Below are 17,986 nucleotides of genomic sequence, written 5' to 3' on the forward strand. Positions count from 1 at the left end.
AGGCCTCAAGGGCAGCGGGGGCTGAAACTCAGGCCTCCACCTCCCTGTCTAGCGCTTTCTACACCAAAGTACACCTGCCGCTCTTCCAAGATCCCAAGATGGTGATGATGGTGACTGCGATGGCGCTGGGGATGATAACTATTCCACATAGTAAGTACTGTACCTACTTACTTCCGCTTGGCCAGTACTGCTTACTGCTTCCTTACCTGCTTGCCACAGTGATATCCTCACCGTAGAGACTTTATGCATTTAGCCCTTGCCACAACTCTGCCAGATAGCTGTCATCATCTCCATTTTACAGACAAGAAAACAGAGGCTCAGAGAAGTTAAACGTCTCATCCAGAGTTAGGGACAAATGAGGGATAAAATCAGGGTTTATTCTTCTGTGTAATTCCAAGGACCTTATTATTCCTCTGAACTGAACATAATTTCTAATGTGCTTCCCTGCACAGACCATGGCTGTTGGCATTGAGAGGGCACCCCCTTACTCTCCTGACATAGACTTGCTTTTTGAAAAAAATTTGTTAAATGTTTTATTCATTTTTGAGAGAGAGAGAGAGAGAGAGAGAGATAAATTGAGAGCAGGGGAGGGCAGAGAAAGAGAGACAAAGAATCCAAAGCAGGTCCCTGGCTCCAGGCTTTGAGCAGTCAGCACAGATCTGGACGTAGGGCTCGAACTCACGAACGGTGAGATCATGACCTGAGCCAAAGTCAGACACTTAACTGACTGAGCCACCCAGGCAAGAACTCTCCTGACAAGCACTTCCAAGTGTAGGCTGCTTCCAGCTTGCCTCCTCTGGGAAGCCCTCCATGAACTCACAGTACCTCCCTATTGGTTCTGCCTACTGCCTGCACTTGTGGTCAACTCTTCTCTTGGCTGGAACCTACCTTCTTACCAGCCTGGCATTTTCTTTTTTTCTTTCTTTCCTTTTTAATATTTTTTTTTGAGAGAGAGAGAGAGAGAGAGAGAGGAACAGAGGATCCAAAGTGGGCTCCACACTAACAGGGTGATAGCAGAGAGCCTGATGCCGGGCTTGAACCCACAAACCACGAGATCATAACATGAGCCTAAGTTGGATGCTCAACCGACTGAGCCACCCAGGCACCCCCCAGCCTGGCATTTTCTTAAGGGTAAGATGAGATCTTATGCCTTCCTGTGGCCCCCAGAGTGCAAGGCTGCCGGCTGCATGAAGGAGGTGGGAGGACTTGGCTGGGTGCCCCGGATGGGGAACGGACCATGTCAAGGCTGTGGGCAGAGACTGAGCCGGAGTGGCAGGACTATAGGTTGGACGTCAAAGTCCTGGGACAGAAGGGCGGAGTGGGGGGTCCTCTAGTCCAAATGTCCTGGTCAAGGAGGTCCTGTGTAGGGTAGAGGATGAGTTGGAGAGACTTGTCCTCATCCTGTCTCTCTGCCAACCCCATTCCCAGTCTCCCTTAGTTTCCTCATCTGAACAGTGGAGAGAGAACAGGCCTGAGGGGATTCGAGATGGGACTGTGCCTGTGCTCACCATACCCAGGCTTTGCTTGCGCCATAGGGCCCTGGAGTCCAGTGGAGTCAAGTGCCAGGGGATGGTGCTGGGCTTGAGGATAAGGGGCAGGGGAGGCTCACAGCGGCCCCGAGCACCAGTCCACCTAGGATGATGAGTGCAGGAAACAACAGTAATAGTAGGTTGAAAGAAGCAGGATTTATTGAACACCTAAGGAAGGACCAGGGACTGTGCTGAGTGCTGCACGTTATGGCACACAACCATCATGGCCACTCCATAAAGTAGGCTCTGTTTTCCGCATCCTCACAGAAGAGGGAAGTGGGGCTCAGAAACCTCAGAGACTGGGCTAGGCCCACGAGGATGGAAAGCAGCGAGCCAGGTCTCACCAGCTCTGACTCTGGAGCCCACACCGAATGACTGGGCTTCTGCCCAGGCTGTGAGTCAGTCTTGGGGAGGACGTTAGACCCCAAAGCTGGGAGTCTTCGGACATGATGGGTCCAAATCCCTCGTTTTATCAATGAGGAGGCTGAGGTTCTGGGGGAAGGTACTGTGTGCCTCAAAATCATACAGAAAGTAGTGGCAGAAAATGCTAGAAAGCAAACTTTATTTTTGTCCCCTTTTCCCAGGACTACGGGGGGGATTGTCCCCTGAAGGTTGGTATTGGCTGCTGCCACACGGGAAGACGTGCCTGTCCTGCCAGGGTCCGTGGGGGTCCACTCTCAGTCATCCAAGGACAGCCTTTTTCCCACCTCTTCTGTCTGTGGTGCTTTGGGGTGCCATCCTGTGGGCTGGCTTCCTCCCCGATCCGGCCCTCGGGTCAGGGACCTTCACCTTGGGGGTGCTGGGTCCTTGGGACTGTGACCCCATCTTTGCCAGGGCCCTCCCCAGTGTAGCAGCCCAGCTGGCTGTGGACCGAGCCAACCAGGACTCCTTACTGGTGTTGGGCTCGAGGCTGGCTTCCGTGGTCCTTGCCACGGGCTGTGACACCCCTCATGCTCTGGCCACGTTCCTGGCCCACAAGAATACTGTGGCTGCCTTTGTGGGCCCTGTCAATCCCGGTTACTGTCAAGCGGCAGCCCTGCTGGCCCAAGGCTGGGGCAAGACCCTCTTCTCCTGGGCTTGCGGAGCTCCAGAAGGAGGAAGTGAGCTGGTGCCCACCTTGCCTTCGGCTGCCCACGTGCTGCTGTCTATCATGAGACACTTTGGCTGGGCTCGCGTGGCCATCGTGTCCTCCCACCAGGACATCTGGGTGGCCACAGCCCGGCAGGTGGCCGTGACTCTGAGGACGCATGGGCTGCCTGTGGGGCTGGTGACCTCTCTAGGACCTGGGGAGCAGGGGGCCACGGAGGTCCTGGAGCAGCTCTGCCGCGTGGACGGTCTGAAAAGTAAGTGTCCACGGGTGCCTTCCTCGTGTGGGCAGCATGGACTTCATATGGCTGCTGGTGGGGAGTTTCCTCAGCATCAGACAGTGGGCTGAGCTCGGGACAACGGCCCTGCATTTCATCTCACAGCAGCCCCCTGAGCTAGTCCCGTTGAGGTCTGCGCTTCACAGCTCAGTGAAGGTAGGTAACTTGCCCAAGTCACACAGCTGGCAGGCAGGGCAGTCGGGTTTTGAGCTCTGATTCAAGTGTTGGTTGAGGAGTGGGAGTCAAAGGGCTTTCTTGCCTCATGTCTGGTATATTGAAGGAAACGAGAGTGTAGGCGTACTTGAGCCCGGGAAGGTAGAGTCAGAATCACTTTTTTTTCCCCGATTAATCGTTTCTTGCATTTATGGAACCCTGCTGTGCTGAGTGCTGGGACACACAGGTGAACCGGACAGATCAGGTGGTGGGTCTCCAGCGGCTGACTAGGTAATGGAGAGACAGCTATATAAGTAATAAGAAACAGGTGGTTACGACAGAGAGCTCAAGGCCATCAGAGGGAACAGAGGCCTGGAGAATGAGAGGAAGTACAAGGCTGGGGCCCTGGGGATCAGAGGAGGCTTCTTGGAGGAGGTGACATTTGCCTGTCTTGAAGGAAGTTGTTAGCTAAGGTGAGGCATGGTGGGTAGACTGTAGAGGAGAGGTAGCACCTGGAAAACAGAAGGGATTTTTTTTTTTTTTTAAGAGAGCACAAGCTTGAGAGAAGAGCAGAGAGAGAGAGAGAGAGAGAGAGAGAGAGAATCTTAAGCAGGCTCCACACTCAGCACAGGCTCGATCCCACAACCCTGGGATCATGACCTGAGCTGAAATCAAGAGTTGGACACTCAACCCACGGAGCCGCTCAGGCGTGCCCGGAGGGACCTTAAAGTTAATCTAGACTGGGATGATTTCAAACTATGGGTTGTGATCAACAAACCAGTTTAGTGAATCAAGACTAACATTACAAAAGAAGGAAAGAAAGAAAGAAAGAAAGAAAGAAGAAAGAAAACAGGAGAGAAAGAGAAGAATGAAACAGAATAGATAAAATAGAATGGAATAAAAGTGGTGAATGCGAGAATGTATTACAGGTAGCAGGGGAAAGTGTTGTTCTGTGAAACTCACAACCACCATGTTTCTCATTTGAGGGAACCGGAGCCAGTGCCGCCCTGGGGGAGGGCGGGGTGGGCGGACCCCCAAGCTGATGTGGCTGCTGGTTAGTGAGTCAGCCCCAAGTAGGGAGTGAGACCCGGCCCAGGTTAGCCTGCTGCCCATTAGGACCAGTAGCCCACTTCCCTGAGCCCCAGTTCTCCAGCAGGTGAAATGGGGACAGTTGAAACCCACCTCACAGGGTCACAAGGAGCAGATATTTGTGGCTGAGTGCTTTGTAAACACTTCCTTCAGCCAAGAGTCACTGGGCACTGCTCTGTGCCTGACCCTGGCTGGGCTCTGGGGAGGGGGTGGGGAGGAAGCACCCAGGTCCCGGCAGTGAGGAGCTCCAGTCTGGTAGGAGCTGCTTTGCTTAGGGGTGGGGAGGGCTTCATGGAGGAGGTGATACCAGGGCAGGGCCTGAGCATGAGAAGTTGATTGCAGGCGGTGATGAGGAGGAAGGGGTTCCAGGCAGAGGAACCCGCTAGGGCAGAGGAATGGAGGTAACATGTTGGGATTAGAAGGATCGGCTCAGTTCTGCATGACTGGAGCATGGTGGCAGTGGGTGGGGGACGCGTCATCAGACTCCTCCAACCCTTTTGCTGGATATTGAGTTCCAACCACATTGGTGGCTTTCAGGAGCCAGGGGGGCAGAGTGGTTCAGGGCATATTCTCTGGAGTCAGATTGCCAGAGTCTCACTCCTCACCCCACCTCCTGCCAGCTGTGTGCCCTCAGGCAACTCACTAAACCTCTCTGTGCTAGAGTTTCCTCATCGGTGACATGAGGCTAATGACCCCCCTCCATCACAGGGTTGTGAGGACGAGGACTACTGCAGATAAGGGGCGTAGAACAGTGCCCAGCACACAGCGAGCACGGCTTGCCATCAGTGTGGGTTTTTCCCAGTCTACGGCTTCCTCCCAGGCTGTGGGGATCGGCTTTCCCTTGTGCAGGGAAAGCAGGGAAAATGCAGAATGGCACCCCCCACTTACAAAACAAATGGGTCTTTTGGTTAGCGTCCAGAATAACCCCCAGGTGGAAGAGATGGGAAAAAGGAAGCTCGGGTCCTATTTACCCCCAGTTGTAGTGAGTGAGTCTCCGAGCTGCCCACCCCCCCCCCCCCAATTATACTGGGGCAGGGAGCAGCTGGCTTGTGGCCCGTGGCCCATACAGCATGGCCCTCCAGGCTCAGCAGAGATCAGGGCTCCAGGCTCTGACTTCCACATGACCGGGGTCCTCGGGCCCCAGCAAGGGGACTCTCAGCTTTCCCTGGTGGCTCTGCTTTCCCGGATTTCCTAGAGAAAGGGATTGCAGTAGGGAACCTAGACCACAGCCAGAGTAAGTGGTAGCCCTTTGTTGACTGAGGCGGTCCCCCTGGTCAGGGACCCAAGTGGAGAAGAGAGGAAGGACCCTTATCTTGAGCAAGGGCTCTCTTCTGTCCTGGGTGCCTGGGGATGGAATTGGCTGCTTATCGCCAAGGGCCTATTTCTTTCGCTAAGGCAAAGAGGAATCTATTCATGGTAGGGGCGTGGACCTGAGAGTTACGAGCAGCTCTCCAGGGCCACAGACTCTGGGCTTCAGGGGAGGCCTGCAAAGGTAAGCACGCCTCTCCTACCCCCAGTGGTGGTGCTCTGCATGCATTCGGCGCTCCTGGGGGGCCTGGAGCAGACGGCCCTGCTGAGCCGAGCGTGGGCCCAGGGCCTGGCAGATGGGAGGCTGGTCTTCCTGCCCTACGATACCCTGCTCTTTGCCTTGCCCTACCGCAACCGCTCCTACGCGGCCCTTGGCGACCGCGGGCCCCTGCAGGAGGTCTATGATGCAGTGCTCACCGTCAGCCTGGAGTCCGGCCCTGTGGACGAGGCCTTGGAAGCTGCCAGGGCCATTGGAGAGGTGGCTGCCCACCTGGAGCCAGAGCAGGTAGGTCGATGCAGGCCCGCGCAGGGCCCGGAGCCCTGGGTCGTGGGCAGGTGTGCGTGCATTCTAGGCCTTCCCAGCCCGGGCCCCCTACCCACCTGGCCGACCAGTCCCGCCTCCTGGTGGGCATGTGACCTGTCCCTTATTTGACAGTGTCTCTGCCTCTCCCTCGGTACACTGTCTCCATCTCTCTCTCTCTCTCTCTCTCTCTCTCTCTCTCTCTCTCTCCTGTGTGTTACTCACTCTTGGCCTGCCTTGTCAATTCACCTTCTCCTGTGACTTTTTGCCTCCTATTTTTCTATCTCCAGCTTAGTGCCTGTGATTCTCATCTCTGGCCCAGCTCTTCTTCCTCATGCAGACTCTCTCCCTCCCCTTCCTCTGCGTCTGTCTAACAAAGTGTGCAGATCAGTAGGAGAGATGCCGGGGCGTGGGGGAATGGGAAGGTTTTCTGGAGTCACTGCTGTGAATCTGAGGAGTGTTAGCGGTGGGGGTGTGGCTGCCAGCTCAGTTTGGGCGGAGAGGACTCGGCTGCTCGGGTCCCTGTTGGGACGTCTGTTTCTTGGTGACAAGAAGACAATAGTTCTGCATGTGATGACAGGAATGCAGATGCGGATGAAGGGCCTTGCAACCGGTCATTCGTCTGACAAATGTGACTTGAGTCCCTCTCACATGCCATGGGGCCAGGCGTCAGGGACACAGTGATGGGTAAGACAGACCTGGCCTTCAGGGAGCTTCCATTATGTTAGGGCAAGACGGGTAACACCCAAGCAACCATATGGCCAAATCCAAATTGTGGCGATGTCGCCAAGAAAACTAAATAGGATAAAGTGACAGAGAGCAGCTGGGATAAAGTAGTGGGTGACAGGAGCTAAGATAGGCAGGGAAGCCCACTGCGGGGAGATGGCACGGGAGCTGCATCCGGAACGGGAAGGAGGCAGCCAGGTGCAGGTCTGGGTGAAGAGTGACCAGGTAGATGAAAGGTCAGGGGCAAGGGGCGAGAGACAGAGTGAACTTCGGAGGCTAGAGGAACAGGCAGAGGGCGTGGAGAGGCTGGACTGTCATGACAGGTGGGGACAGGGGTCCAAGATAAGCGGGGGCCAGACCATGTGAGGCATTTTATGCCAGGGCAAAAGGAGTCTCAGCTCATGATCATAAGTGAAATGGGAAACTATCAGCAGGTTTTAAGTAAGAAATAATTTGATTCATGTTCTTACAAAATATCGTTTGGGCTGCCTGAAGGGTCTGAAGAGACCCAGGTGAAGCAAGGAGACCTTTAGGGGGCTCCTCTGCAGGCCAGGTGAGCAGTGAGGGGGCTCAGATCCAGATGGCAGGAGTAGAGGGGTGAGGGGTCAATTGAGTTGGGAATAGATTCTGAAATAAAACCAAAAAGATTCAACGACAAACTGGAAGAGAGAAAGAGCGGCATCAGGAATCAAACCTAGATTCGAGAAGCCGGGCAGGTGGTAGGTAGCTCCATTTCCTAAGGTTCAGGAGGAGTGGGGTTAGTGTGGGAGAACCAGACGGAACCTTGAAGAACCAGGAGTTCTGTTTTGGACATGTCGGGCAGGTTTGACATGCCTGTGAGACGTCGGAGTTGGCAGTGGCCACGGAGACTGTGATTCCACTGAGTGGGGACTGAGATCATGGTGGGACCAGAGAGAGGGCTATGTTGGGGGCGGGGTGGGGGTGATAATCCATACAACCTGCTGCTGGCAGGGCTGAGAGATGTCTGGGAGCCTGTGCCACGGGGTTATGGGGTTGAGGGACCTTCTCTTCCACAGGTGTCCCCGCTCTTTGGGACCATCTATGATGCTGTTGTCCTGCTGGCCCATGCCCTGAACCGCTCTGAGAGCCATGGGACAGGACCCTCGGGGGCCCACTTGGGAGACCATACAGGGGCTCTGAATGTGGCTGGCTTTAGCCAGAGGATCCGGACGGATGAGAAGGGCAGGAGATTGGCTCAGTACGTCATCTTGGACACAGATGGTCAGGGAAGCCAGCTGGTCCCCACCCACATTCTGGACACAGGCACGTGGCAAGTGCAGCCCCTGGACAGGGCCATACACTTTCCAGGAGGGGCCCCTCCAGCACGTGACTCCAGCTGCTGGTTTGACCCCAATATGCTATGCATGAGAGGTAATTCATCATCCCTCCATCCATTCATCTATCCATCCATCCAATCACCCAATGAGTTTTCCTCTTCCTGGAGAGCTCCCCACCTTGCCTGGTTAAATCTTACCTGTCTTACCAACCAGGGCTGCCCCTCCACCCCGGCCACCATGATCCCCACAGCCCCTGAGTGAATTGCTTCATGTTCATAAGGGTGTGTGTCCTGTGCTGGGAAGAACCAGTGCCATCTGTTCCCCAGACTAGAAGGTAGCTCATGAGAAGAAGCCTTCACCCAATTGTTTCTCTGCCCCTTTTTCCACAAAAATTTGCTGGAGGACCTCCCACGTGTCAGGCACTATGCTCAGCCCCAGGGATATAGGAGTGAATGAAATGATGTCCCTGCCCTCACTGAGCTGATGTACTCGAAGACCAACCCCAGGGCCTGCTTTCCAGGGGCTTCTGTCTGGTGACAGAGACAGGGACAGCTGAAAACAATACAAGACAGTGTGATCAGAGCCATGAAGGGGGCAGCCAGGGGCTGATGGAGCTCAGAGGAGATCCTTCTCCGTCAGCCCTGGCTCACAGATTTCACCATCTAACAGGTTTTTAATTAATTCATTCAACAAATCAATCAGCAAACATTTATTGAGCATCCACTGCGTCCCATGCTCAGTGCTGAGAACTGGGGATACAATGGCAGATAAGACCCGTGGTCACTGCCGGCACGTGGGATGGAGCTCCCTGGGTAAAGGGGGACGGGGTAAGGGCAGGTGCCCTGAGAGGGGGCTCTGAGAGGGGACACTAGGGGGTTGTGGGAGCCTGAGCAGCGGCCTCAGGATGTATCTTCTCTTGGGGATCTAAAAGTGACAGTTCACACTCTGGCCTGTGTTGTCATGATTATCACCGATACAACTGATCACCACCATGGATTGAGAGACCAGACAGCGGGGGCTTTGGGGCAAATGTACTTAGGGCTGCAGTTCAGTGCTGCCCCTGACTAGGTGTGTGACCTTGGGCAAGTTGCATACCCTCTCTGGGTCTCCATTTCTCATGTAGAAGTAGGAACAAAGACCTGACACCTTCAGCTGCTTGTCCTTGCATGAGGTGGGGGTGGGGCAGACCTCAGGAGCAGGGCTTGTACTTCCAAGGAGATGGGAAGGGGCTACGTGGTCCCGTGCTCTCAGTGAGAAGCACTCCTCAAGTGGCACCTAGGAGCGCTGGGACCGGCTGGACTTTTCCTGTCCAGGGCTGGCTTCTCTCCTCCCTGGGTCTCAGGGTCTTAGCAAGACAATGTGCCGTGTTCTTTGTTTCCTCTGATTGTTTGTGTCTTGGAATGTTAGCCCTAGAGAGCCATTCATTCACACTCCTTTCAGCCTAAGCTTTATTCCTTGACTCCCTTTGGCAGCAAGATCCGTCGAAAGGGTGTGGGTGCTAACTGGATTAAATGTCCCTTCCCCTCTTCTCTGGAGTCCTCCTCGCTGACTCTCTCCACTACTCTCTTAACACGAGCAGTCCTATCAAGGCCCCCAGTAGCCTCCATGTGCTGAGGCCCAGAGCCAGCCGCTAGTCTTGGCTTTGCTCAGCCAAGACAGCCGAACTCCCGTCCTCCTTGCTGCTCCATCCCTCTCCAGGGCCCCCTCACTCGTCACCTTCTCAGTCACCTTTTCTGTTCTATAGAGTTCTAACCTATTAACACCACTCCTGTGGGCTTGGTGCTTTGAGCCGTTTTCTCTCAGCACTTACTCCCACAGTGTCTTATCCATTCTCGTGGCCCCCAGATGGACATTGTTGTCTCCTAAACTCCATATCTGCCCAACCTCTTACTTGACATGTCCAATAAGATTCTACTGACACCTGGATATCTAGTCGGCATCTGAAACTTGATGTTGTCTGAAGCTCAACTCCTGATCTGTCCCCCAATCTGCCTCCCATGATGTTCTCCGTTGCAGGTCATGGAACCCCCAACCTCCCACAGGCACAGGAACGCTCTGTCTCCTCACACCCCCCATCCAGTTGGTCAGCACACCCTGGGGGCGCCATCTTTAGAATTTGCCCGGCAGCAGAGCTATTCACAGTCACTGCCTCCCTCCTGGGCCAGGCCCTCGTCATCTCTCACTGGGTCACTGCCTTGCCTCCGCCTCGTCCTCATGCAACCTGGCAGGTTGGAGGATCCTTTGGAAACATAATCACTCCCCCACCAGGACCTGTAGAGGCTTGGCCTCACCCGGAGCCAAGCCAGAGTCCTGGCCTCTGACTTCACAGCACCCTGTCCCGCTCAGCATCTTGGTCTGTCTTCCTCCTGCTCTCTTCTGTCCTTCCCTGGATCGCAGACCGCTCCTGCTTCAGAACCTTGGCACTCGCTGCCCCCTAGGCCTGGGGCACACTGTGTTTTCTGCCACACCCTGTGCGTTTGCTCCCTTGTCTCCTCCAGATCAAGACTCAAAGCTTACCCTTTCGGAGCCTGGGAGAGAGGCAGGATGATGCGGTGGTTAGGAGCCCAGATGCCAGAGCGAAAGTGCCAGGGTTTGAACCCAGGCTCTGCCACTCACAGACAGTTACTTCTCACTGTTTCCTCCTCTACAAAATTGTGACCATGACCATACCTACTTCCAGGGGTCATTGTGCAGAATAAGGTGAATTGAAATACATAACATCGTCAGAATAGGTGCTTAATGCAATACAATGTGCAATAGTATAATAGGGATTGCAAGGTATTTGCTGCTATTATTATGATGGACTCAGACTGGAGGGCTTCAGCAGGGGGCAGACAGCAGAGCTCATCCTCCAGCGAAAGGAAGAAGGGAGAGGAGGCATGGAAGGCAGAAGGGATGGCCCCATTTCTGTGGCAGCAGAGGTCAATGTCCTCTCTCCAGATTAGGGCTGGGCATTCAGCGTCCTTGCCAGCCTAAGCTGATGCTAGGGTTGCCCAAGCAAAGTAGGGGTGCCCTCCCAACCTTGCCAGTGAACTTTAATAGCGTCTTTACATCCAACTCCTGACATGAGGCCTGGAGATTTGGATTTGGTGTCAGGAAGGCTCTCTTAATGGTCAGAGTGAAGGACAATGAAACTGGCTGTCCAAACAGATAGCGAGGGGCCCATCAGAGGGGATATGCAAGAAGTAGGACAATAATCGACAGGGATACAAAATTTTTATTCAGCACTCGCCATGCCCAGGCTCTGTGTTAGGTGCCAGGGACAGTGAGATGAATAAGACACAGGCCCTGCTATCCAGCCACTCTGTCTATTGGGAAGGGACTTGATATGCCATCAGACAAAAGACCATAGTCTGACCAGGACTGTAATGAGATCTGAGCAGGGACCATGGGGATCCGGGGACAGGGAGCCCAAGAACCCAGGCTGAAACACTGGGACTCAATACCTGCGTGTGATGACCAGTCCACAGATAGGACTTTCCTACGTGAGTGTCATTCTGAGCCTCATCCCTGGGGTCGGTCTGGATTGGGGTTTGTGTTTCCATTTCCCAGAGGAAGGCCCAGGAGGAGGTACAGGAGCTGGGTGAAGGGGGCTGCTCTCCTTGTGTGGTTGTTACTGTTAGGACTCACGTCCATCCTGCTCCGCCCGCAGAAGCACAGCTCCCTGGGAGCTTCCTCGCTTTTGTCCTGGCATGTGTCCTGTTGCTGGCTGGCGGGACACTCACTTGCCTCATCAGGTGAGACTCTGTCTGCACCCGAGCCTCCTTCTGCCCCTCTGTGCCCCCCACCCACAGGGACTCTCTTGTGTGTGCACAGTCCTGGCAATCTTCAGGAGGCTTTCCCATCCCAGGACCTCAGGACAGTCCAGCACTCCTGTCCACCTTAGAGCCTCAGTCATGGCCCTGCTGAGGCTGGGGGGCCTTGCGAAAAGGTCCACTTAAAAGTCGGGGAAGAAGCCTGGGACCTTATGTAAGACTGTCCATCCCTGAGCTTCAGGCTATGAACATGCACAATGATGGCTTGACCAGGACAACTCCCAGGGCCCTTCGGTTTTGAAAGCAATTCTTCCTGGGTCTGAAATCCTCTGTGTTCCCTGAGCCTGCCCCCGGCCCTCACCTCAGGAAGCCTCCGGGCAGTTTGGGAACTCCCAGGCTAGGGACCAGTAGGCTTATCAGGCCTGAGCCAGGCCAAGGGCCTGGGTAGGGGGCAGTGCTCAGCAGTGACCCCTCGGTGCTGGGACTGCTGGGGAGAAGGGAGAGAAACAGGTTGAGGGCTCTGGGTCAGCGCAGGCCCAATAGGCCAGATCGAGGTGGGAGTGATACGTGTGCCCTCCCTCTGCCCTGCCCTTTCTCTTGCCTCCAGATTGGGCATCCAACAGCTACAGCTGGTGCGGGGCCCCCACCGGATCCTGCTGACAGCCCAGGAGCTCACCTTCATCCATCGGCCGCCAAGCAGACGGGTAGGGGGACAGGCACTGGGCTGGGTGGGCAAGCCGCTGACTGAGGCCTGGTCCAGGCTCTTGACCGCACCTGCCCCCTCCAGAGGCTGCATGTGGACAGCGTGAGTGAATCAAGAAGTGTGGCAGATGGCGGGAGCCTGAGGTCGGTGGCCCAGGGGTCAGCAAGGAGCCTGCTGGCCCCCCAGGAGCCCACCAATGTGGCCCTGTACCAGGTGAGGGCCTCTGCCACCACATGTTTGGGCCTGAGAAGCTGCAGTGAGTTTGGGAGAAGCTGAGGGAGCCCACAGCCTCTTGGGCTTCTGTATGCCCTACTCCTGTTACAGAATGGGAAACTGAGGCTTGAAGAGGGCCAGTGACTTTCCTGGGTCCCACAGCAAATCAGTGGCATAGTAGGAGTGGAGAAGGACTCTCAGTTCCCAGCTCAGCATGGTTTGTGATCTGACCTTGGGACAACAAGTTGCTGGCTACTTGGGCCTGGGCTCTCCCAACGTGGGTCCACCCAGGGTTTCTCTCAGCACGGGGGCCAGTCTAGGTCACCCTCCTGCCTGTTTCAGCAAGGGGCAGTGAGATCCCAGGTCCCTGAGGCCCAGAGGTGAGGGAAGCACACAGCCCCAGACCGTCAGCCGATAGGGAGGCCACAAAGTCAGAGATTAGACTGGCAGGATTCTAAAGTTGTTGAGGACACTGTGGCTTTTCAGGTGCTGTGTTCTCCAACTCGACAATTCACTGATGTTCCAATTCTCAAATTCTGCGACTCACAGCTGATGAGCCAGGCTAATTGTACAGGAAGGGACATGAGGCTTATGATCCTTCTTTTCCACTTCCTCCCCAGGGGAATCCCATCTTTTCTTCTTTTATGCTGAAAGGAGGCTTTAATGCTGTACAAAGCATGTTCTGTCTGCTTCTCTAAGTTAGCTGACAGTCTGTGGGTGAGGCTGACAAGGCAGAAATCCATCCATGACAGGGGAGAGAGGGCTAAGATTGCAGCTAGCTCTGGGCCAGGCCGGGGCGAGTACCGAGCCCCAGCCCGAGGCTTCCTTCTCTCCCGCCGTCCCCTCTCCTACAGTCTCTGGGTCACAGAGCCCCCGTCACTTCACAGGCTTTGGGGTGTTGTGGGTGCCTGAGGCCTGCAGAGTAAAGTTGACCTTGACACTGGGAGCATGTTGACATGCTTTATATGCAACAAGTGTTAGCTCTTGCAGGGCGAGGGGGGTATCATCTTCGCTTTACAGAACTGGAACAAGAGGCTGAGAGAACCAAAGTCACTTGTTCAAGCTCACAGACGGAGCTAGACAGTGGCGGGGTTAGGGCTGAACTCGGGTCTGTCAGCCAAAGGCCCTGGCTTTGCCCCACCAAAGTGAAAGTCTAACTTCGGTTTCTGCCGGCCAGGCCCTGCCTGGCTTGCAGCACACAGAAAAGATACATTTATGGGGACGGAACTGGGGCTGAGAGGCACAGAGGGATTAACCCAAGGTCGCACACCGGGAGACCAGCAGCAGCGAACTTTCTCGTTCTTCCTCCAACAGGGGGAGTGGGTGTGGCTGAAGAGGTTTGAAGCAGGCACAGCCCCTGAGCTTCGGCCCAGCTGCCTCAGCCTCCTGAGAAAGGTAGGGCCAAGGAGGGGAGGGGACGCTGGCAAGGGACTCCCACTGGTATGGAGTGGTCCCCGCTCAACGTGGAAGCTTCTAGCCTCAGAAAGGAGTCCTTTCTATCATCACAATTGCTGCCCCATGGCCGACACCTCAACCACAGTTACACACTCATCTTTACTCACGAGCATTCCTCAAGTCACGTCACCACCTCAACGTGACCATCACCACGACCCTCAGGGGCACAGTCCCTTCCATCAGTATCAGCAACACCCTCGAAGGACCTCATCCTGTACCCACCATCCCTCCACCCATCCACCCATTTAGTCACTGTGTTTTGAGCATCACCTATGAGCCAGGCCATGTTCTGGGTTTGGGGGTACAGCTGTGGAGAAGAGGGACAGGGTTCCTTCTCTCAAGGAGCTTCCGGTCACTTGTCATCACTAACCACATAAGCCCCTTCACCCCCGAGGTTGTCAGTATCCTGAGAAGCACTGTGGCTGGAGCACAGAGCACAGGATTGGAATCAGGAAGGTCCCAGGTAGAATTCTGCCTCCCTGAAACGCTTAGCTTTCCTGTAAAATGGAGCTAATGAAATCTACCCTCTGGGGAATTAGGAAGATTGGAGAGAACATATGAAATAACCTAGAATTGTCTCTGGCCAGAAGTGAGCCTTTGATAAATGCTAGCATCACTGCTTGGGTTCAAGCTCTCTGACCTGCTGGGCAGCCATGACAGAGGCTATTTTCTGGTTGAGCCTGGTCCCTTCTGCTCTTCTTCCTCTCCTTATCAGTCTCTAAGTCTTAGGGGAGAAACTTTACAGTTTTCAGGTCCATGGTTCCACTTAGGTTGGGAAACAGGCCTAGATCCCTACACTGTGGAGTTCGCTACAGCTTATTCATTTATTCTCCCATGACACTTCCATTCACTTGTTCACCCACTCATCCATCCATTCATCCATCCATCATCCAACCATCCACCCATCCATCCACATATCCATCTATCCATTCATCATCCATCCATCTATCCAGGCATCCATTCATCATCCATCATCCATTCATCCATCTATCCATCCATCCATCCATCCATTCACCCAACCATCCATCAACCATCTACCCATCCATCCACATATCCATCCATCTCCATCCATCTATCATCCATCCATCCACCCAACATTTCTGGTGCCTCTCTGTGCTCTTCCCTGTACTGGGTGCTAAATACTGGAGACCAGATGTGGATTGTACCTGGTTCAGCCTTCAATGTGCCCCTGGGGGATGCTAAGATGCCTATTGCCCCAACAGATGCGGGAGATGCGGCATGAGAACGTTGCTGCCTGCCTGGGCTTCTTTGTGGCCCCTGGGGTCAGTGCTCTAGTGCTGGAGCACTGTTCCCGGGGCAGCCTGGAGGACCTGCTGCGGAATGAAGCTCTGAGGCTGGACTGGACTTTCAAGGCCTCTCTGCTGCTGGATTTGATCCGTGTGAGAACCGTCCCTGGGCCTAGAGCTATGGGGGCCATGGGGAGGGCAGGGAGAAAAGAGATGCTCAGATTTCCAAGACCTGGTCTCCTACTTTTTGTCTAAGAAAAATCTGAACAGTATGGGAGAAGGTGAGAGGAGGCAGGAAGTGTTTCTGGGGTCTGTGAGATGCTGAGAGGACTAGGGTCCCTTTGATTCATCACATAATGGGCTACCGTTACGTCCTTTCCAGGGCATGCAGTATCTGCACCATCGACATTTCCCTCACGGACGCCTCAAGTCCCGAAACTGTGTGGTGGATGGGCGCTTTGTTCTCAAGGTCACTGACCACGGTTATGCAGAGCTCCTGGACGTTCAGCGGGCTCCCCGCCCCCGGCCAGCCCCAGAAGGTCAGCTCATGGATGGGCGGGCGCTGCCAGTGGGTTTTGAGGCCTCTATTTAAATTGGATGCTTGTGAGGCAGGGGGACAGGGGAGATGTCCAATCTTTTAGCACTTTCTGTGGTGTGACCTTGAGCTGCCTCAGGCCCCCTACCTATGAATGGGGGAGAACAGAAGCACCTATGTCCTCCTGGGGGCTGTAGGTAGAGGGCGATGACGCCACATATGTGAAGTGCCTGCCCATCTTGGCCCAGTTTGGTGGTCAGTGGGTGAGGACAGTGTGGCCTTGTCTTGTGACTGCAGAGCTGTTGTGGACGGCTCCAGAGCTGTTGCGGGGGCCCGGGGCGCCGGGACGGGGCACCCTCAAAGCAGACATCTTCAGCATCGGCATCATCCTGCAGGAGGTGCTGACTCGAGGCCCACCCTACTGCTCCTCAGGGCTCTCCGCAGAAGGTACAGTGCCCTTGTCCTCCTTCCTTGGCCGTTCGCTGGCTGGAGTCCCCGTGTAGTTGGGGAGCTCTGTGGCCACCAGGAAATCCTGGTGGAAATAACCTTACAGACACACTTGCCTGGTTTGACCACGAGAATTAAGTTTCTTTGGCTCAAGCCAGGCAGCCTTATCAGCTCCACCAAAATGGCAGCTGACCAGCTCCAGGTAAAGACATTGATTTCTGGGTGAAAACCTCAACCCCCTCTGCCTCTTCTAAGGTCACTGCCATGTCTGTGGATGCTCCTGCCCTAACCACCCCGCCTTGATTTGCATAGACTTTGTGTCCATATAGACCCCAGTTTTCCCCAGCTGTATCACTTAACTTACTACGTGACCTTACACAGATCGCTTACCCTCTCTGAGCCTTAGTTTTCTCATCTTTAGAATGGGGATGAAATAAAAATGGGCCAGACATCTGGCCCTCGTCTGATGTGGCCAGGCTGCTCAGTATTTAGGGGCTTGCTTCTCTGCCCAGACAGGATTCCTTCAAGAACATCTCTGTCCTTATACTTTAGGTGTGTGGGATGGTCACTCACACCTTCCCCATCATCACTCAGTCTTAGATGTTTTCTTTTCTGACCCCAGCGTGGAGGACCAACTTCAGAAACCTTTCCTCCCTTTCTGTGTTTCTCATCAGGGTTTCCCAGACCCTGGGCTGTTCTTCTAGCTGTCCCCCTCCTGTCTGTGTCCAGTCCCAGGGACCTGTCCTCACAGACACCCCGGCATCTCAGCCCACAGTCCAGAGCAGTGATGGAGCTGAACCCACTACTCCGTCCCACCCCCAAAGGAAAATCATTAACTCATGGGAGGCCTGGCTTGCTTCCTTTCTCCACTAAAGCACTGCTCAGTGAGTAATGAGCATTCCAAGCTCCAAATTTATGAGGTGGAGGAGTGGGAAGGAGGGGGATCTTTGTCAGGCCATTTGTTCAACATCCTCAGTGGCCCGACCCCCCACATCTACCCGCTGGGTGAGGAAAGACCAGCCAGATGGGGTCCACAAGTGTATGGCCCTCAGGCCTGGGCTCCATGAGGCTTTAGGTACGGGGATCAGGCCTGGAACCTGATGGCCGCCATTGGATCAGGCTGTCAGTCCAGGGCCTGCTACGTCCCAGGGCATGCTGTCCCTGGTCTCGGGGAGTAAAACACTAAGAGCCCAGGTACTGGGGGACACCAACCTAAGCCCAGCTCCACGCCAATTCACTTCATAACTTTGAGTAAATCCCTTTCAGGCTCCGAGCCTCAGTTTCCTTGTCTGTAAAATGGGGACTATGTTGCCTGCCTCCTAGAGTGGTTGTGAGGAGTCAGTGAACTTCTTTAGACCAAGTGCCTGACACATGGTGGGCACTCAAGTATTTGCCTGGGCGGTTTTACGGAGGTGCTAATGGGGGATCCCACATTCTCTCCTGAATTCCCAACTTGGACGCAAACGCTCCTTGATCTTAGAAGTAACATCTTTTCAAGATCCTGTGTGTGTGTGTGTGTGTGTGTGTGTGTGTGTGTGCAGTGGGGGTGGGGGGTGGAATTGCAGCTTCCAGAGCTCTCTCTGTCATATGCTTTATTCCACTGGACAACCCTGGGAGGCGGTAGGTGCACTCGTTAGAGATAGC

General features: G+C 54.7%; 1 protein-coding gene across 1 annotated transcript in view; it reads left to right on the forward strand.

Annotated features, from left to right (window-relative positions):
• Positions 1-17,986, forward strand: part of LOC102971963 (guanylate cyclase D-like) — a 108,117-nt gene that overhangs the window by 71,323 nt on the left and 18,808 nt on the right. The window contains exons 4-13 of the mRNA XM_042959606.1: positions 53-150; positions 2,141-2,872; positions 5,653-5,948; positions 7,727-8,081; positions 12,286-12,446; positions 12,530-12,658; positions 13,973-14,053; positions 15,337-15,513; positions 15,743-15,899; positions 16,193-16,342. Coding sequence (XP_042815540.1) covers positions 53-150; positions 2,141-2,872; positions 5,653-5,948; positions 7,727-8,081; positions 12,286-12,446; positions 12,530-12,658; positions 13,973-14,053; positions 15,337-15,513; positions 15,743-15,899; positions 16,193-16,342 — 2,336 coding nt within the window. The remainder of the gene's footprint in view (positions 1-52; positions 151-2,140; positions 2,873-5,652; positions 5,949-7,726; positions 8,082-12,285; positions 12,447-12,529; positions 12,659-13,972; positions 14,054-15,336; positions 15,514-15,742; positions 15,900-16,192; positions 16,343-17,986) is intronic.

Source organism: Panthera tigris, chromosome D1 (assembly GCF_018350195.1).
Source record: "Panthera tigris isolate Pti1 chromosome D1, P.tigris_Pti1_mat1.1, whole genome shotgun sequence".
NCBI classification, from domain to species: Eukaryota; Metazoa; Chordata; class Mammalia; order Carnivora; family Felidae; genus Panthera; species Panthera tigris.